General features: G+C 40.2%; 1 protein-coding gene across 2 annotated transcripts; it reads right to left on the reverse strand.

The window, feature by feature from the left end:
• Positions 1-16,462: 16,462 nt before the first annotated feature.
• Positions 16,463-21,066, reverse strand: PDXP (pyridoxal phosphatase). 2 transcript variants are annotated; one of them, XM_083366007.1, is made up of 3 exons: positions 20,228-21,066; positions 17,994-18,124; positions 16,463-17,433 (listed from the first exon to the last, which is right to left on the reverse strand). In XM_083366007.1, exons 1-3 carry the CDS (start codon positions 20,817-20,819, stop codon positions 17,383-17,385), a joined length of 774 nt encoding a protein of 257 aa, XP_083222133.1. In that variant the 5' UTR covers positions 20,820-21,066; the 3' UTR covers positions 16,463-17,382. The 2 variants fall into 2 exon arrangements, with proteins under 2 accessions (XP_083222133.1, XP_083222132.1); XM_083366006.1 differs by having other exon boundaries at positions 16,463-18,124.
• Between the last annotated feature and the right edge of the window lie 625 nt (positions 21,067-21,691).

The following is a 21,691-nucleotide window of genomic DNA, read 5'->3' on the forward strand; positions in this document are numbered from 1 at the left end:
TTCTCAAACTTCCACACTGAGGCTCTGACTGGGCCTACCTTCTAACCTGTTTGCATACAAGAGAAATACTAACCATGTACACACCACCATACCCTCTCTGCCATCTTTGTACTTTTACTATGCACGTTTGAGTTTGTGGAACTATTGATGGCTTTTGTCTGTTCACCAAGAATGGCCACCAGCATGCCACATCTGGTGCTAGGTTCAAAGATGAGAGACAGGAGATACAATCTTTCCACCACTTGTTCCAATTTCTTATATTTGTATGATGTACTAAAACACAGAAACAGTCTTCTAGTTTAGATATCATGCTAAATTACTTTATACTTAGGCAGTTTATCAGTCTATCAAATCGAAGACAGGAGCTGGAGGTAACAGGACTTACTTGCTACTGTCCCCCAGAACCAGGTGTTCAGAAGGAATAAGCAAGACTTTGAACTATTGGCTGGTCTCAATATTCCTCACCATTGACCATAGTCTGTGCTTCTGAAAATGATAATTCAGCAATATCTGCAAGAACACAATGTACTGATGAAGCAACCATATACCCCACCACAGTTACTGATAGACTATCTTCCACAATTTTTCTAATTGCCTTTAATGGCATCTACATTAAAGGACAGTACTACACTTTGTGGCACTGAATTCCATAATTTAAGCAGCAGTATTTCTAGGATAGAGCAACGGATTTAAATGTGGTTTTGTATTTTTTTTTACATGATCTTTACACTTTTTAAAATTCAATTCAATGCAATAAAGTATATCCAAGAATAAGGAAATATTTATAATTACCATTGCTGACACATTGCATTCTTTCAGTGAAACCCTGGAGCAAGTTGTGCAGCAAAGGTTGAGGGTGTTTGATAATAATTTTCATTTGACTTGGAAATATACTCTTTACTAGGAAAGAAATTAAGTGAAAGGAGATTATCCTAGGCATGTTTTTTGTAGTGAAAATATATTTTAAAAAAATAAGGTTCTACTTTATTACTTTAATACTGTTTTGAATCTTAATATAAAAAAGGATACATGGACTAGTAATCAGCCTGAGCATTTTATACAGTTTACAAGGAGGCACTTGAAAATAGCCTTCAGGAGTGGCAGCAGGCAAACCATTTCTAGCCCTCTGCTCTGCAGTTCTTCCCCCTTTTGGTGCCTCTTTAAAATACTCATTCTCCCTCATTTCACAGTGCATTTCAACAGTGGAGCTGATTACCCAGTGAAGTAGTGGGCTTCCAGCCACTGGATCTGTTTCAGAGGCAGCTGGATGGCCCTTTGTCAGAGGTTTTTTATCATGGATTCTTGCAGCATGAAAGCTCTCTTCCATCTGTGTTTCTCATTCGTGTGGTAAGGACAAAAGATGGAAGAAACAGTGGGTAAGCCACAGTGTTTCAAATAATCAGTTGAGTTCTCTGGATCCTCCAGTAATATGAACGAAGGAGTAAAGGTGATTTCTCAAGAATAAAGCAGTGTCTCCCGCTTCTGTTTAGAAATAACATTAGACTCAGTCTGGGCACCCTAAATCCCTATTCTGCTCTACTGTATAATCTGTACTCTCCAGACATATTTCCAGCTACATGAGAACTGCTAACTATCATATGTATGAGAAGTTCTTTTGCTTCTCATGGAGTTTTGAGGTAAAGTTTAAGGTTGGGGCTATTGTGCATATTTATTTGGAAATAAAATTTTTTGAATGCAACATTTAATTCTGAAAGAACATAAATAGGACATTTTGTGAAAAGGACAGAATTGCTACAAAATGTTATACTTGCTTCATTCAGAATATGCAGGAACAGTAAAAAAATGTTTCCAAATATTAGGAAATAATCTGTGACCAACTGAGGGACATGTACCATATTTTCTGGCGTATAAGATGACTTTTTAACCCATGAAAATCTTCTCAAAAGTCAGGGGTCATCTTATACGCCGGGTGCTGAAACTTTAGGGACAGGGCTGGCTGGAAAACCTGGAGCGGATCTCCCATTTGGTCTGCGCAGGGAAAGCGGGACCAATTGGAGAAGAAGCTGCAGTCTGTGATTTTTTACAGGCTGGGGTCTGGGCGTCTTTCCTTCTAAAGTTGAAGAGCAGCTGCAGTCTATCCCAACTTGAAAGGCAGGTGGGGAATGCAGCAGTCAGAGCAGCTGCTTAGCTCTAAGGACACATTTGACTCAGGAACTGGGCGGGCTGGCTGGAAAACCTGGACCAAATCTCCCATTTGGTCTGCGCAGGGAAAGCTTTAGAGTGAATTAGGAAAAGTTTAATCCACTTGCACTGTTTTATTTTACATGTTTGATGACAAACAGTCTTATGTTTATAAGTAACAGTTTTCCTACTAAGTACCTGCATGTCATAAGCATTTGAATTAAAATTACCATATTAAAATCAAATCTGATGTTTTTTAATTTTTATTTGGTGTGTGTTGGAAGAGGGGTAGTCTTATACGGTGAGTATAGCCCAAAACCTATAATTTAACAGGAAATGTAGGGGGGTCGTCTTATATGCCCAGTCGTCTTATACGCCGGAAAATACGGTATACACAAAATCTGAAACATTGTACTGTATGCAGTTTTTGTTCCATTTTCAAAAGGACATCACAGAGATAGAAAGGTATTAGAGGGAGCCAATCGAATGACCTAATAACTTCTTGAATAAGTTATTCAATAACTTATTCTCATGTCACAATAGATGGATATAAATAACACAAAGATCTCACAAAGAATTTGTAATAGGCAATATTTTAAGTTGTTCCTAAATGATCTGGAGCAATAAAATGCTGATCTACATTGATGCCATTACTTTATTTAGAGTAGTAATTAAAATGAAAAGAGATACCAAGAACTCTGAAAGGAACTGCAAGGATGCACATTCAATAAGAAAATATGGTCTAATGGAAGCAAGTGAAGCACAATTGGGCCATAAAAAGAATCCAATTTCACAAGTATAGAGGCTGAATTGGCTCATCAGAAAGTTTATTTATTTTATTTATTTATTTAAATTTATATATTTATATACTGCCCTATTCCCGTAGGGAATATTATATACCGCCCTATTCCCGTTGGGTTAGTTAATAAGGAAAATTCTATATACATTTCCTGCCTGCCTGCCTGCCTAAAATTAAACTACCATTATCATAACAATTTATCAAAATGTGTAATTAAATCACACTTAGCTTCCTGCCCACAATATGGTTGTTACAAAATGCAACTGCTTTTGAAACCAAAGGGACTTCTCATAATAGCTTGTGATTCTGACCCAAAAATCTGCTGATCAAAATAAATGAAGACTCCCACATGTTTAGGCACCTGATACAGCTCTTTGAATGCTGGCTTTGTTGTTCAGTTGAGAAGTATGTGAAATCCTGCCAATGGAAAAGAGCTTGGGGACTAACAGTCTTGCAGAGATGCATTCAAACTTACTGTAACTTTGTAAAATAAATCATAAATCAATTCAGTCCATGCCAATATAGCTTATCCATTATACAGATGCATATCCACACCCACCTGCACCCACCCACACATGCACAAACACAGAGAAAAAGCAATTTGGAAGTGAAATTTCCCTGCTCTGTTGTAGATTCAGGGGCAAATGATTGGGCTTCTGGATTTGTTTCTTTTAACCTGCCTAAGACTAAGGTTGGGTCTGAAGAGTCATTATCTTCTCAGTTAAAGGAGTTAAATTAACAATTAACCAGTGGAACAACCTGCCTCCAGAAGTGGTGAATGCTCCAACACTGGAAGTTTTTAAGAAGAGACTGGCCAGCCACTTGTCTGAAATGGTATAGGGTTTCCTGCCTGAGCAGGGGGTTGGACTAGATGACCTCCAAGGTCCCTTCCAACTTATTATTATTAAATATAGGTAGTCCTCCACTTACAACCACAACTGAGCCCAAAATATCCATGACTAAGCAAGGCAGTTGTTAAGTTGCACTTTTTACACTTTACAATCTTTTTTGTCATAGTTGTTAAGCGAATCATTGCAGTTGTTAAGTGACTCATGTGGTTGTTAAGTGAGTCTGGCTTCCCCCATTGACTTTGCTTGTTGGGAAGCCAGCTGGGAAGTTTACAAATGGTCAACTTGTGAGCCTGGGACAGGGCAACTGTCATAAACACAGGGCTGTTGCCCAGTGTCCAGCCTTTGATCATGTGACCATGGGGAAGCTGCAATAGTCATAATAAGTGTGAAAAATAGTTCTATAAGTCACTTTTTTTTCAGTGCCATAACAGTCACAAAAATGAATCATTGCAAGTCATGGATTTCCAGAAATGTGAATCACAAGTTTTCCTTCCACTCAAAGTTGGCTTCAGTTGGAGCAGGATTTTAGAACTGTGGCTGAAAAGTTGTCAAAGGTGTGGGAAATATTTATTACCACACCTCTTTATTGTGAGAAACAAACCTATAGTCTCATTTTGGGCAGATAGCAGGAAAAAGACACCTGTATTTGAAAGCTAATTTGACAGCTATCTGCCAACAAGAAAAGCTCCATGTGGTCTGAATGTAGCAACAATAAAATATTATTGCTAAGAATTGCATCACTGCCTGTCAGCTGCATCATTTCAGTGGTGTCACTGGTAGTCTGACTTTTTTTAAAAAAAATGATAATGATTGAATATTTAATACTCAGTATCTATCCTTACTTTTTTTTTCTTTCCTTCAGTCATATCTGATTCTCAAAGACTATCTGAATAAGTCCCACTTATTTTCTTGGCAAGCTTTTTCAGAAGTGGTTTGCCACTGCCTCCTACCTAGGACTGAGAGAAAGTGAACAGTTAAAAGATCACACAGCTGGCTTTGTGCCTAATGTGGAACTAGAATTCCTGATCTCCTGGTTTCTAGCCTGATGGCTTAACCACTACACCAAACCGGCTTTTAAAACACTCCTGTTTCCCTCTTCACTGGAACTCAAGTAACATATTTTTCTCAAGTTTGTGATAGTTGCACACAACTGGAATTCCAAAAGGCACACAGGCAGGGCAAGCTGTACAGAAAATTGGCTGAATTGCGTCTGTTACTTGTGTGAGTCTGCTACAATGAAAATCATTAGATGTATCTTTTTGGTTTCCACATATATTCATCACTGTACACTAAAATTCAAAGTTATACAATATAATCTATAAAGCGTGATCTCTCATCTTCTTTCCCGATTACAGAATTTGTTTAGTTCATGAGAGGCATGAATCTGACTGGTACACATTTGTCCAAGCTCATTAAAAAAAATAGCAAAGGAAAAGGTTGTCTATTATTTTTAAAGGGCAGCTTTCTGCTTTTATGTTGTTGGTCAGATTGAAAACATAATAAATACTAATATATGCCTTGCTGAGTGTTTTTTTTTGTCATGAGCCAGAAGAACGAAGAACGAAGAATGAAGCTGAAGCCACCAGCCTGAGGATGATATATATATGTTTTCTGAGGTTTTCGCGGGTGTTCGTATGTGGATCTTTGGTTATTCGTGTTTTTCCCCGCGTAGAACTAAAGGTGTAGGGGCGACGTTTCGATGGAATCCCATCCGTCATCATCAGGCTGGAGGCTTCTGCTTCCTTCTTCTGGGAGAAGCATGTGGCTGTTTGTTCCTCTTTTTTAAACTGCCAGAGGGGGTGTGTTCTGTGGGTGGAGGTTGCTCTGATTGGGTGGGAGTGTGTTTTGAATGGTGGGTGTGTTCTGATTGGGTGGGAGTGTGTTTTGAATGGTGGGTGTGTTCTGATTGGGTGGGGGTGTGTTTTGAGTGGATGGGCTGGTCTCAGCTGCCAGCCTTAGACCTGAGCTGGTGAGTTGTGCTGCTTTTGTTCGGCTTCGTGTTTGTGGTGGTGCCATGTTTTTATAGTGGGTGTCAGTTTGCTTATTGTGTGGTTTGGAGGGGTTTAAAGTGGCTGATGTTGCAGCTGTGGTTAGGTTTCTGTTTTGTGGTTGTGCCTCGTTATCATTGTGGGTTCGTATTTGCTTTTTGAATGGTTGTGTGGTGGTGATGTCATGTGTTATCATGAGTTTGGGTCTATCATTCTTGGTGGTTGGGACTCGTCTGTCAATCAAGGTGGGTTTCCAAATGGTTGGTAGGTGAGAGGTATCATCTCGTTTGTTTATGCTGTGGGGGCGTTTTTCTATCTCAATGGCTTCTCTGATTATTCTGTTGTTAAAATGTTCAATTTTGGCGATAGTTTTGGTTTTTTAAAAATCAATTTCATGTCCCGTGGCTTCAAAGTGTTGGACCAGGGATGAAGTTTGTTCTCCTTTTCTGAGTGAGTTTTTGTGCTCTTCAATGCGTGCACTTATTCTTCTGTTGGTCTGTCCGATGTATGTGGTGGGACAGGTGGTGCATGGGATTTCGTATACTCCTTGGTTTTCTAAGCCAATTATGTCCTTGGGGTTTCTTAGGATGGTGGATATTTTTCTGTCTGTGTAGAATGCTGTTTTGATGTTGTGTTTTTGGAGGACCTTGCTGATTCTGTCTGTGGTCCCTTTTAAGTATGGGAGGAGGGCTTTGCCATTTTCTTGTTCTCTGTCTTGGGTTTTTGTGGGTGTCTCTCTTCGGATTAAGTTGGTAATCGTGTTTCTTTGGAATCCATTGGTTGTTAGTACATTAGTGAGAGTGTGTAGTTCGGTTTTTTGGTGTTGTTCGTCAGCTAGGTGTTTTGTTCTGGAGATGAGTGTCTTGGCTACGGAGTTGATCTGTGCTGGGTGGTGGTGTGAGAATGCGTTCAGATAGTGGTTTGTGTGTGTTTTTTTATGGTAGATAGTGTGTCCTAGGGAGCCGTTGGATTTCTTATAGACCAGGGGTGTCAAACTCAATTTCATTGAGGGCCGCATCAGCATTGCGGTTGCCCTCAGGGGGCCGGGTGGATGTGGCCTGGGTGGGCGTGGCCTACTGGGTGGGTGTGGCTAGAGTGCATATGGCCTACTGGGTGGGCATGGCCAGCTCTACATCGTTCGCATCAAGGGTGCCTATGGGGACCTGGGCAGGAGTGGGACAGATCTGAGGGTCTCTGGCAGGAGGAGGGTCTCTGGGCCAGGGCCAAGGCAGTGGGGGCCGTTCCCTCACTGTTTCCAGGATGGCTTCGCGGGCCACATGAAACCACTTCACGGGCCGGATCTGGCCCCCGGGCCTTGTGTTTGACATGCCTGTTATAGACTAAGACATCAAGGAAGGGAAGTTGATTGTTAGCTTCTGTTTCCATGGTGAATTGTATTTTGGGGTGTAGGCTATTGAGGTGTGTGAGGAAGTCATCCAGTTTTTCTTTGCCGTGTGGCCAGATTACGAAGGTGTCATCTACGTATCTGAGCCAGAGTTTGGGTTTGTGGTTGGATTTTTCTAGAGCGAGGGTTTCAAAGTGTTCCATGTAGAGGTTTGCGATGACAGGTGAAAGGGGTGATCCCATGGGTGCTCCTTCCATTTGTTTGTATCTTTGTCCATTGTAGATGAAGTATGTGTTAGATAGGCAGTGGTTGGTCAGATCTAGGATGTGTTTTGGGGTGTTGTATTTATTTAGGATAGCTGTCAAGGCTTCTTTGATTGGCACTTGGGTGAAGAGGGATACGACATCGAAACTCACAAGTAGGTCACAGGGCTGTAAGTTTAGTTTACTTATGATCTCTATGAATTGGAATGAATCTTGTACGTGTGAGGTGATGGAATTTGCGTAAGGCTGTAGTTGTTTGGCAAGAAATTTGGCTAGATTTTGTAGAGGTGAGCCTATGGAGCTGACTATGGGTCTGAGTGGGGTTCCTTCTTTGTGTATCTTGGGCAGACCATAGAGCTTAGGACATCTGGATGATTTTTCTCTGGGAATGATTGTTTTCTGGATCTCTTCATTGATGGGGGTGGCTTTTATTTTGGATTTTGTGGTTTTTTCCAGGTAGGTGGTGGGATCTGTCTTGAGGAGTTTGTATGTGGAGTCTCGGAGTAGGTTGGATAATTTGGTATGGTAGTCAGATGAGTTCATTACCACCGTGGCGTTGCCTTTGTCTGCTGGCAGAATGATTATGCTGGTGTCATTTTTTAGGTTAAGTAGTGCTGTCTGTTCCTCTTTGGGTAAGTTGCTTTTGGGTGGTTTGCTGGTGCAGAGGATGTTGGTAACTTCGAGTCTGATTTTGTTGGCGTCATCAGGGTTAATTTTGGTCAGGCTGGATTCGACTCCGCATATAATGGTTTCCGTGGGAATGTGTTTGGGAGCGACTGCAAAATTAAATCCTTTAGACAGGACGTTGGTTTCGGCTTTGGTGAGAATCCTATCTGAGATGTTGTGCACAGTTTGTGTCATGTGTTGCTGTGAGAGAGGAGGGGTTTGTTTCTGGCGTTCCTTTAGTCTTCGGAGTTTATTGGTGTGTGTGTCTGTTTTGTAGGCAGTCTCTGTTTCAGCTCTCTAGACAGCGATTTGTTTGAATTTGTCCCAAAGTGTGGGGTGGATCTTGTTGCTGAGTTTGAGGTGAAGTGTGAGGAGGTCTCTGTTGATTCGGTCCAGGAGGAATCTTTTTGTGTGGAGTTCATTTCTGATTAGGGCCAGTTCAGTTCTTATCAGGATGCGTTTGATGGCTGCAGAGTTGGAGTGGAATTTCAATTGGAAGGATGTGGGCATATATATATATATGCTCAATACTAACTATAATGCTTTCTATTGATTTACTGGGGATAAGAACAGGATTATAAAACCCATGGCTGCATTTATGATACACGGATACAAACAAACAAAAGGATGAGCTTCAGCTTTAGTGCTGGAGGACAGATATGATTTAATATATACCAGAGCCCCCCTGATTAGAATACAGCAATTGATTTTTTTTCCAAAGAACAAGAGAGGAGTTACACTGTATGTTTTAAAAAATCCATTCTTGCTCAAAAATCCAAATGAATGCTATAAGCAGCACTTGATTGCAGGTAATAAAAAAATACTGTTGTCAGCATCTATTATTGCCTTCTCAATGGTGAAGAAGTTGTGAATTAGAGGAAATAGCAAAGTTTTAAAAGAAACTTGACTTTGTAGTGATGGGAGGCTTTAATTATTCTTGCATCTGTTGCATCCAGTTCGGTAGTGTGCTTAAAGTGTAAGACTGGCTCCAGGAAAAACCAGGTTAGAGAGAGAATGATGTCTACCACTTTGACCCTTTGTGCCAAAGGCTAGATACAATCAAACAAAATCTGTTGGGAGACAAACTCCTTCAAGCATGATTTTGGCAGGAAATTCCTGACATGTTTAGTAACTACTTTCTTCTTCAGAGGGGGGAGGGAGATATAAAAGGATTAAATATTCTTAACTTAGATCTGTGATCTCAGAAAAATATGCATTTGAGGCCTGGGGGGAAAAGGTATGGCTTCTTTAACGAGGCACTAACAGATGCAGTGAGCATCTTTGGACTCTCTGAAGTACCTTTTCTGCTTCTTATCTGAATAATTGAACTCCCAAAATGAGCCTGACTTTCAGGCCAGTTTAATTCCATTTCTTGGGTGCTGAAGAAATTAGCTGATTATATGACTGAATCCTTATTATATTTTAAACATATTGGGAAACTGGTGAAACACCAGATGACTGGAGGATAACAAATGTTGATCCTATCTTCAAAAAGTAGAAAAAGGAGAATCCAGCAAATTACAGACCTGTCAGTCTGACATCAGTACTTGGCCTAGAACAGATCATGAAGTGTTCGCTCTGTAAGCACCTTCAAAAACAATGCAGTAATTACATGAAATCAGCATGGATTTGTCAAGAGCTAAGATAAATCTCATTTTTTAATCTGACAACTTCTTTAATGAAGTGTGGGAATACTGTAGGCATAACAGAACTTGACTTTTGTCAATGTACCAAATGACTGATTAGCTAGCTAGGTGCCTGCTGGATGGCATGATAATAAGTAGTTATATAGCTGGCTCAAGAATTGTACTCAAAGGAACTAGAAATTAAGTTCTGTGAAGATAGTTTGAAGAAGCTAGGTATGTTTAGCTTTGAAAGTATGAAAGCACTTTTATTATCTTTTCCTTTCATATTACAACTGAACAATGCTCCTGTGTACTGATGAATGCACCTGCAATAACTATAACAGACTGCAGTTTAATATGTCAATATTTATTGGTGGCATCAGCATCGTTAGAAATATAAATGTTTTTTCTACTAAAAAAAATACAGTACAGTTATCGGCCAAATCAAAAGGCTGATAATACAAGAGCTTCTAAACTCTGGATCAAGATCTGAAATTGTCTTTGTTTTCTTCAGTCTCATTCCTGAAAAGGTACACAAAGATTTTGGTCCATGGGTGGGTTTCTACCTCAGGATCTTCATCTGTTTCAGAAGACCTGGTGGGTGGTGCCTGTCCAGTGTCAGAACTGTGATAGTAGGGGGCAAAGAAGAAATTCTGGAGAGGCACAGGGCTCTGCCTTTCTCACACATCTCATTTCTCATCTCTGCTCCCTCTTCACTAGCCATGGTCTTCATCAACACCAATACCACCAAAAAGCAAAGTAAATAAATAAAAAAAATGCAACCTGTTTTCTAATTGAAAACAACAGAAGGGCATAGTGCAGCCAAAACCTTAACTAAAAAGAGAAAGGAAAAGCTGGAAGATTTCCATTTTATTCTCTGCCATACTTAAATAAGAAAATTTACCTTGGGGGTGTCAAGTTCAATGATTAGAGAAAAATAATGCCAGGGACTGATGCAATTATTCTGTATTGTACAAGGTCAGGATATAAATAAAGAGCATTTTGTAGACTGCTGGACAAGCATTTTGACTGACATAATGATGTAAATTCAGCTGGCAAAGCTTTTTAAATTTGAAATCCATTATATGGAGTCTCCATCTTAAGTCACAGGTTTTCAGTGGATTGGTATATTCCTGAACTAGTGTCACTTCCCTTCATTTATTGAAAGTCTAGCTTTATAGTAAAAAGATGTGGACAATAGTTCTACTGCCCAGCTACAGCATAGGTCCAAACTGCTGACATGATCAACATTGGTGTTAAATTCACATTTTATTCAAAGAAAGGTACAGTTCACAGATTTCTTATTTTATATGATTGAAATTATTTTTTAAAAGGGAAAGGGAATGCCATGTTTTTATAACTGGACAGCTTTGTGAAAAAGCTTGGTTCTGGTAAGATGCTTCAACTGATAATGCAAAGAAAATATAACTAACAGCAAGAAATTTGAGATTGCTGGATTATGTTGTGAAAGGGCAAAATATTATGTTCCATAAAGAATCAGCTTGAGAAATAACAGAGAAATAAACTTCCTTCCTCAGATTTGGGGGAAGAGAGTGAGTAAATGAAATTGCTTTGTCTGTGAGTTAGAAATAGTTTGAAATATAAAATTTAAATGATACGGTCCTATAAAATAAATTCATGTTATGCACTATTCCATAATTAATTAACTAAGGTACTATCCCCATCACTAACACCACTACTACTCAAGGATTACAACATATGGAACTACTCAAAAAGCATGCCTTGATTATGGAAAAGATTACAGCTCAACTTCTCCATGGAAAGAGTGAGTAGCCTATAATCAAGGATTTCAAACAATTTACATTCCCAATGAATCAGAAGTTTGGATTCTCTTTGTTTCTTGTTTTGCTTGCAATTCATGCTTGTATCTAAGACTACATTTGCTGTGGTTAATTTTACTATTATTTATTTTATGTGGCATTTACTTTCTTCTTTTGAACACTATTTGGAGACCCAAATATCAAAATGCTTCCTGTCTAACAGATCACTTGAAAGGCGTGAACACTTGAAATAAAACAAAATTATACTGTGATAATTACTTTCCTTTATTATCCTAAGAGATGTGTATATAGTGTGAAATGAAAGAATTACTTTTTGCTATTATATTTTTCCTATCCTGCTTTGTATAACAGAGAGAGGAAGTTATTACATCACACTTACTAGAAAGCCCAACAAATAATTTTATGCTATCGATTATTTAAATGTTAAAAATGTTATGTTCTATTTGGTTTTATTAAAATAAAAATACTCGTTTTTCTTACAATACAAAAGACATATTGCATTACAGCACCCTCTACTGCTGAAATCCCTTTTTGAAAAGTTTATATTTTCCAGTAATTGGCAAATTGAAGAACATAACAATAATAAAGAGATCCCCTTTATTTTGAGGAGGATTCAGTAGTCTCTTTTCATGGAAATGCTTCTATTTAGGTGTTCTCAGTGCTTTTTTTGTAAAAGAAAAAGGTGCCGGAACTCACACATGTCATACAACCCGCCTTGCCTACCCTATAAGGTTCCATCCAAAAAAGGTGCTGGAACTCTGTTCTGAGCGTTCTATGAGAAAAAAAAAGCCCTGAGTGTTCTAAAGGTGTTCTAAAACTTGATTATCTGCTATAACTTTATTGGTAAAATGCATTTTCTGTTATTGTTTATTACGTGTCCTTCTCTAATAGGCTACAGGACTTTTTGTAAAGACAGCTAACACAGGAAACATATACAACATGAAAGTATCCTGCTTTACAAAATAATAACCCCTCTACACTTATATGTAGCATGTTTCCTGAGTCCATCTTGAAGTACACATTCTGTATGTTCCTGTTTTGGATGGCAAACCTCAGACAGGGACTGCAAAGGCTGTGTACAGAGTGGGCTTGAGATAACATGCAAGAAACAAGATCTTAAATTAGAAAGATAAGCTTATGGAATGCAGGAAACTGGATCATATATTAATCCCTGCATTACGGTAATTGAAAGGGATAAGCAATAGATAAGGAAAAACAACCAATTTCGGGATGGCATGTAAACTGTTAATGTTTAACTGCTAAAGCTATTGTTTAAGACATACATATATGAGTGAATGTTAACCAATAAAGAACACAGCTGGTCAAGATTCGTGTGAGTCTCCTTTCATACTACACTTATAGTCAGCGAGTAATGTGATTAAGGTGTTGGACCAGGAATAGGTCCTCTCACTGCCTGGATGAGATACAATGGGTTCCAGCTTAACCCAAGTAAGACTGAGTGGCCCTGGGTGCTTGGGCCTTCTAGTATCACGTTTTTTCCACTTCTGGCCTGGATGGGGTTGAACTACCCCAGACAGACACAATGTGCAATCTGAAGGTCCTCCTAGATCCACAGGTCCTGATCAAAGAGCAGGTGGCAACCATGGTAGGAGATCAGGGATTATATTGTTATAATCAGGTTTGAGTCTATTTCAGAATGATCCATCCTGTTGGATGTCAAGTTTCCGACGTATGGGCTTTTCAAATGACTCTGAGGCATTTTTTACCTTAAAAGTCCTTTATTAGCCTAATACACCGGCAAATGCTTGCTCGAAGGAAGCTGGAATCTGAAATCTCCACCCCTTGCACAATATATTAAAACACAATTCTCCACCTTTCTAATTTTGTCATTAATCATATTCTCCAATTAATTTAAAGAATCAGTTTCCCTTCTGTTAGAAAACCCGCCAAGGCCTTATCTTCTTTAGTTAGAGAGATGGCCTTGAAGGTGCAATCCTACTCATTCCCCCTCCCAACCTTAAAGTAAATCTTTGAAAGCAATACACAAGTTTAACATATGAAATGGCTACTTCTTCATCTCTTGTCAAGCAATAACATTCAATGTTATCAGCCTTGACATTGGAAACCTGTGCATCTCTAATGCGTAGCCTTAAAAATAGGGTAGAAAGACATGTAGCACTTTTCAAGAATATGAATGGATGACACCCCAAAGATCAATGCCTATTCACTCTTGTTATACAGAATAATGTCGCAAACAAGGATAATTCCTGTTGAATATTAAGAAAAATTAAGTAGGGCAGTTGACTCAAGAATTAACAGAAATGATTAACTCTCCTTGTTCAATGCATTGAGCTTGCTTGAATTCCTAGAATTAATCACCAGGTTGGCTTGATAGTCTGAAGAACTTTTTCCAAATCTATGACCAGATGTTTTCTTTCCTACCCTTTAAATAATAGATTTAAGCCTTTAATCTTAGAGTGCTGCTTCAATCTTGAGTTGTAAGACAAATGTTCTATGAAATAAAATTCTGAGACCCTACTCAAGCAGGATAATGGAGCATTCCCATTTAGTTATTGTTATGGACTTGCCTAGTTCTAAAGCTGAAGAGGAGAACTTGTAGACAGGAAGCAAATCAACAATTCAGACACAGTATAGGTGATTGTTGATTTGGAGAACAAGGGGTCAAATCCTGAACTTGGGTGAGTACCCAAGCTTAGAACACATGGTCAGCTAAGGAGTGGCAGGTCTCCTTGACAGCAGACAGCATCTGTTCTTCTAATTAGGCAAGGTCCTGAATTCCTGCTATTTAAGAGCACTCCCAGGATGCCTTCCCTGCATTGAAAACAATTTTCTATTATGAGACCTGTGTACCTCTGGTCTCATTCTTGGTCTCTCCTGATTCTTTACTCTTCAGATTGACTTTTAGGTTCCCTGGATTGGATATGGTCTTTTTTTTTTGCTATATTAAGTATAGCTATGAATTAAGAGGCACAGTGTACTTTTTCTGTGTATTGTTCTTGCTTTTCTTTGCATAATTTACATCCTGTAATTATAGCATGAATCATTAAGTGACTTATGATCAAATTAATAAAAGCATTAGAAACTTGCTAATTACCACCTCCTCGATGCTGTTCAGCCCAGTGCAGGACAACATCCCACACTGTAAAATTCACAGCAAGTTGGAAAGAGAAGTTGTAAAACTCTAAAGCAAGCTAATAGTACAACTCACGAGAAACTATTGTACCAAAAGCATTCCCATTTAAAATATGTCTAAATCAGAAAAAGTCCTTCTGGCCAATTGCTGCTCTATGAACCTTTAAAATATTTTTAGATTGGAAATGAAAATACTTCAAAGTGCCAGCCACTTGTATTGCCTTTATTTCCAAGAATACTTCTGGAATTCATTCTTTCACTTTGAAAGAATGAAAAAGGGTGAGTCCTTTATTTGGAAGTGAATGATCAGAAAAGATAACAGCAAGCTGGGCGTGGAAGGGTTGGATATAGGGCATCCAACAATGGAGCAAACTTCTTGGTTTTGACCCCGATAGATGGATGTTTGGAGGCTTGCCATGACCACCATGTCTGTTCTCCAGATTATTAATGTGCCTCCAGCCCCAAAGAGCTTATTTGAATTTAAGCTGTGCTTGTGGGAAAGGTGGGTCAAAGAAAGGTGTGGCACAGATGCCATGTACAGGTGTATTCAATAACCATCTCTATGTCTCACCCCTGCAGCAGTTTTGGAAAAAGAATCTCAGGGGAGGGGGCAGGGATTGTTACTATCGAACAGAATGCCTTTAAGACAGCATGCTATTTCTTCTGGCACTACATGCACAAGTAATATTGGACACTCATGAATAATGATCAGTTATCTATAATAGTTTTTATTTATTCTTAAAAAATACTGATTTCTAGCAAGTTCTCTTTTACATCTAATCTTTATATGCATTTTCAGTCTTTAATTCTGTCCCGCTCTCATGGCTGTAAACTTTTTTTTTTGACCCAGCTTTAAGAATTCCAACAAATTTTACATCATTTATCTGAAGCAGATTGATCAGTCAAACTAAGTTTTTACACACAATGAATAAACAGGCAACTTGGTCCAAAGTCCTGTTGCATGATGTTTTTTCTTTTTAAGTGTAAGGGGATTTAATAGATTCTCAGTATATCATCACTGTTCCATTTAAATCACATTATTTATTATTCTGCTTTGGCCCTGGCACTTTAAACTTTGATTGGATCATAATATTGTAGCATTGTGCTGACTTATATTTAGTCTCAATGATGTCAGCAGGCTAATTTTAAAAAGACAATAGAGGCTATTAATAATTTGTCAAAAATCTTGCATTTGTGTGAGGATTATTAATCCAGCATCGTTTCCCTTGCCCTATACTCTATACAACAGGATTTGAGTGGCTAGGATGAAAATAAGGAATATATAATATTTGTCAACCTGTGAAAAGAATGCCCCTAAGATTGCTAGTGTTCAGTTTGTGAATTATGCCAAATCTCTTCCTGACAAAAAGCTTTTTACAAAGCATGAGAAGGTTTGAGCAGGAATAGAATCAAAAGTATTAAAATACTTTTTTTAAATGTTTACTTAATACTTTTAAAAAGTATTAATATTAAAAGTACTCATCTCCAAGTTGCCCCTTCTCCATTTCAAAAATTTGGTGAAGATTAATAAGCTATTGTGAGTCTAAATAATTTTTTACTGTTTATAGCATGTGTTATTTTATGATTGTTAGTCAATAACTGTAATAAAAAGATCATCCTTAAAATACACTGAACTTCTTCTGGCTTGGAGGATTTACTTCTGAAAACTGACAAATCATCTCAGAAAGACATGGTCCAGAAGGAGGTTCAACACAATCCTAAGAGAAATGGAACATTCTGGAGTTCTCTAGAACATTCTGTTCCCTATCAATGATTTCCGCACATTTCTAATGAAAAGAAGTTATGAAATTAGAAATTATCATAGAGCAATCTCACAAGGTAGTTAAATAAATACAATCAAATTCCATCTGGTGCCTGCAATTTATTATATGCAGAATGACAGCAAGTGTCAGAAAAAGCACAACATCATGGAGGTACAGTTAGTGAGTAGGCCTAGAGGCAACATACCAATTTGGCACAATTGATCAGCATAATTTATACAAACACATTAATAAATACATAATAAACCATTAGAAGAATAGCAAGGACTGATTTGGGGATACCGTGGCACACAAGACACCACTGGCCATGCCAGCATTATCCCACAAATCAAGCACACCAGGGCAGGGCAGGAGGAAGAACACACATTCATCCCTCTTCTAGAACAGTGGTGTATTGTATCAGGCACAGACAGGAGCTAAAATATTTACTGATGAAATTTTATCAGTTTGCCCAGTTAAGAAAAAAAAAAGAAAAAAAATATCAAGTTCTTGCTTTCACTTAGATAAGAATGTCTGGAGGCTAGAGCACAGAAGAATTACCAAGATAAAATGACTCAGTTCTGAACACTGCGGCACAAAAATTATTGTATGCAACTTAGTTTGATGCAGCAGTAGCAATTCCATATACCAAAATGAACTTGGATAAAGAAACATTTAACTCGATAAAACTCAAAGGCAGAAAAAGGATATTAAAATTTGAATTCATTAATATGTACTCTGGATACTGAGATTCTTTGACAGCTGGCAATTACAAAACACTTTGGAGCAAATCCTGTGGAGGAGTTTACTAATTCTGCTAGAATGGCTCCTGTATTTAGTTTCAATTAAAAAAGTGGGTCTTTGTTCTTACGATTCCTGGATAACCTAAATTGTTTGAATGAACTTCAGCTACATAAACACCCACAGAAATAAAATCAAAGGACCATTTTGTGGAGGCACAATGTCATATTTTCTGGATATGTCTCTGATGTTTCCTTCTCACAGCGTAGGTTCTTGGAGAAGAACTTCAAAACAGGCATGGAATGGCAGTGGTTATATTTAGGCCTGAGGAAAAACACTATAAAAGCACATCAAGCACATCATTATGCTTCAGAGTAAAGCAAAGGCCAACAGTAAGAGACCACTATTGGCTACAATAAAACAAAAATAACTTAAATAAATAATTACTATGATGAAAAATAGTAATAAATACTAGTTTGGCCTGTAAACAACCTATTTTTTCACATTAGATTTCCTGCTCCCCTATTGTGTCTAAAATAAAACCGATTAAGCTTAAAGAATGAAAGGGGAATTAGTTCCACTCTCTTCATTCTTGAAGAAACACTGGAATGTGATGAGCTCAGATTCAAGAGGGTGAGACAGGAGGAGGAAAGGTTGGCAGTCTGGAATGGAAACAGGAGTGTTACCCACCCACTTCCCCTCTTATTCATCCAGGCCTGGTATCAAGTCTGCAATACTGTCCACATAGTAGTTAGGCACCAGGTCCTTAGCTGAAGGGCTGTCACTGGCCATGTAAGCCTGTGCCTCCTCTAAATATGAGACACCTGTCAGGGTCAAGACAGTATCAAGGCCACAGTTCTTGCCAAACAGTATATCCGTCTCCAGCCGATCACCCACCATAAGCATGCGGGATGGATCTACACCAAAGCGCTCTACAATGCATTCAAACATGTATGTGTTTGGTTTTCCAATTACTGTTGCTTTGCGACCAGATGCTGTTTCGACTGCAGCAGTGAGACTCCCTGTCCCTAAAAGAGAAGAGACAAAACAACCACAAATCAAAAGACTGACCTCTGTTAGTAACAGCAATCCAGGCACTGCCTGACATATTTAGGTAATCCAAATTAATTGAGCCAATAAAGGATGAATGAAATGGGTCATTTTGGGTTCAAAATAGCGAGACTAAGTAAACTTAACTTTCACTTAAATGGAAAGCTTATATCTAATTTTACTATTAGGTGAAACAAATTCACATAATTCTAAACATTTTACTGCAAATAACATTATAATCCAAGAAATTCTATCAGCTCAGTTGAAAATTCTTGGAGTGGATTCAGATACACTTGAGTATATAACATTTCAAAGCTAGTTAGATATGAATGGATACATTTTATTACACAGTATAAGTATATATTACCATATATATATAGTTATACAGTATACACTTCTATTTTTTCTCAGTAGTATTGTTAATAGTAATGTATACCTAAGGTCAACCAGTCAACTTTGGAGTAAAGTTTTCCAAAAAAGTGGGGAACAGATAACCTTTTTATGAGGGAAAAAGACTAGGAAGTATGAAGATTCACAGATATATCTTTATCAGTAGAGACTGAGATTTTTTTTTCAGTTCTCTTACCAATCATGGAGAATGTCTCATTCAGTGCAGGGATAATTATAAATTCCACAAAAATAACTTAAAACTCATAAAGCTCTAAAAGGAGTTGCTTGCAATGGTCCAGGGGAAACAGATACTGATTCATCTTATTTGAAGAACTGTGCAGCAGCTGACTAATAGACATTTACTTTCTACTTGCAAATAATTTTGTTGTTGTTGTTGTTAGTTGCGAAGTCGTGTCCGACCCATCGCGACCCTATGGACAATGTCCCTCCAGGCCTTCCTGTCCTCTACCATCTTCTGGAGTCCATCTAAGCTCACGCCTACTGCTTCAGTGACTCCATCCAGCCACCTCATTCTCTGTTGTCCCCTTCTTCTATTGCCCTCAACCTTTCCCAGCATTAGGCTCTTCTCCAGTGAGTCCTTCCTTCTCATTAGGTGGCCAAAGTATTTGAGTTTTAGCTTCAGGATCTGGCCTTCTAAAGAGCAGTCAGGGTTGATCTCCTCTAGGACTGACCGGTTTGATCGCCTTGCAGTCCAAGGAACTCGCAGGAGTCCTCTCCAGCACCATAGTTCAAAGGCTTCAATTCTTTGGCGCTCAGCCTTTCTTATGGTCCAGCTTTCACTGCCATACATTGCAACTAGGAAGACCATAGCCTTGACTATACGCACTTTAGTTGACAGGGTGATGTCTCTGCTTTTTAGTGTGCTGTCTAGATTTGCCATGGCTTTCCTCCCAAGGAGCAAGCATCTTTTAATTTCTTGGCTACAGTCCCCATCTGCAGTGATCTTGGAGCCCATTTTACTAAGTCATTTTATTGGAATTGCTACCCGTAGTTAACAACCATGCAAAAAGGGCTACCAAAAAAGAAAAAAAAATCTGAACACAGAAGTTGTGCCAGACTCATATCTTAGCAACACACAAGAATGTCCGCAAGGTTATTTGATCACTGGCAGTGTTAATACACCAACTGTTATTCCAACAATTATTGCTAGTAAAATATGAAAAAGTGACATAAAGGCTAAACTCCAGCATTTTAGGAAAAGGCATACTTGACTTTGAGAACATTCCTTGATTTCACACTACCTTGATCTGGTCAAAGCTTTGCTCAGCACATCAGGATTCTTCAAATAAATTATGGAGTGTACTTCTATACTGTATGCTGTTATCTGAATGAAATATTAGTCAATTTGAATCTCATTACGGGACATTTATTAAACTGCACAGAAAGCAAGATATCAAAGACTAGAATAGATGACAGAACAAGTGAAAATCCACTCCTCAGCCTCTTAGTAAGCCTACCCAGATTATATGAGCACTTTGCATGGTTGTCCGCTATTTCTCTCTACCCCTTTTCTTAGTTTCTGGAAATGCAGGATTAAGCCTGGGCTGCGTCCTCTACCGCACAGACCCAATAGGCCGAGGGCAGGGCGACTCCACTGGGCCTCAGCGCCCACCCGGTGCTAGCCAGGGGGCTCCAGAGCCCGGGTCCTTCGGACCGCCGCCCTCACTCACCCGGGGTGCGCTGCCCACTGCTAAGCGGGTGCCAGGGGTCTGGATCGGTGGCCACCAGCAGGCACCGCGGGTCGCGCAAATAGGCGCAGGCCTCGGAGAGCTTAGCGAAGGTGAACTGGTCGTCGTAGCCGACGACGACAGCGCGCACCGGGAGGGCCTCTCCGTCGCCGTCCCCTTCTTCTTCTCCGGTCAGCCGCAGCCCCGCGTCGCGCAGCTCCCCGCGCAGCCCTTCCCCGCCCAGCACGAAGACGCGGCCCGGGGTCGAGTCGCCGGCGCCAGCTTCCCCGCCCAGAAGGCGCTGGCGGAGGTAGAGCGCGGAGCAGAGAGCGGAGCTGAACACCTGCTCGCCGCGGACGCCGCGGAAGCCAAGGCGGGAGAAGCGACGCTCCAGCTCGGCCACGGAGCGGCGGCTGTTGTTGGATACAAACAGGGTGATCTTCCCGTTCAGGTTCAGGCGCTCCAGCAGCTCCGGCGCGCCCGGAACCGCCCGCTCGCCGGTCCACAGGACCCCGTCGCAGTCGAAGAGCAGCCCCTGCGCCTCCCCCAGCACCTCGCGCAGACAAGCGCCGCTCAGCCGCCTGCAGCCCGCCATGCTGGAACCGCACTCGCCGCCCCGCCCCCGTCTTCCTCGCGGCGACACAGCCAATCAGAAGCGCGTCGTTCCCTTGACGGACTTAGGAAACGGTACCAATCGGATGCCTGAAGAGCCGGGGGCTCGACCCGGTTAGAACGAAACAGGGAAGATCTGAGGGTCGCCGTCCAATCACAGGAGATGGCACGATGAAAAGCAGGGCGGGCTGCGTCGCTCCGTGACAACCGGCTTACAAGCGAGAAAGAAAGGAAATACAAGAGGGCGTTCTGAGCGAGACCCACAAGGGGGCGCTCGTCTTCCTTTCTAACTGAGGAGCGGTAGGGGTAAAGTAGTATTCCCCCGCCCCTTGGTGGAAGAAAACAAGGAAGAGGCTGGTCAAAATAAAGTGGCACGTGTTGCAAACCAATATAGAACAGGGGTCTTCAAACTTGGCCCTTTTATGACTTGTGGACTTCAACTCCCAGAATTCCTCAGCCAGCAAAGCTGGCTGAGGAATTCTGGGAGTTGAAGTCCACAAGTCATAAAAGGGCCAAGTTTGAAGACCCCTGATATAGAAGGATAAAGCCTCTTACAAATGAACGTTGGAAAAACTCACGTTACGGACCGTGAAAAAAAAAACAAAACAGCGGGGCTTAAAGGCAACAATTAAGAACCTGGCGAGAGAAAAGAAGAAGGGACGGTTAGAAGAACCTATTGCAGGTCCTGAGCGCGGAAGGAGGCGGAGTACCTGAGGACGGAGAGGTTTTCGGCGGGTTGCTTCCGGTGCCGTACGGAGGGATGTCTGTGGAGATGCTCCCTCGCCCAGGTCATGGTTGTCTCAAAGGTGCTTTATCCAAAGGCATCTGGACTGTTTTTTCTTTTTTTTTATTGAA

The sequence above is a fragment of the Vipera ursinii genome, assembly GCF_947247035.1.
Source record: "Vipera ursinii genome assembly, chromosome: 6".
Lineage (NCBI taxonomy): Eukaryota > Metazoa > Chordata > Lepidosauria > Squamata > Viperidae > Vipera > Vipera ursinii.

What these genes read in the sequence shown, in the direction of transcription:
- PDXP (XM_083366006.1), bottom strand. Translation starts at nt 20,819, where the DNA reads ATGGCGGGCTGCAGGCGGCTGAGCGGCGCTTGTCTGCGCGAGGTGCTG. An exon ending in CAGTGGGCAGCGCACCCCGG is followed by an intron (nt 18,125 to 20,227) that starts GTGAGTGAGGGC and finishes CTTCTCTTTTAG; the next exon opens with GGACAGGGAGTCTCACTGCT.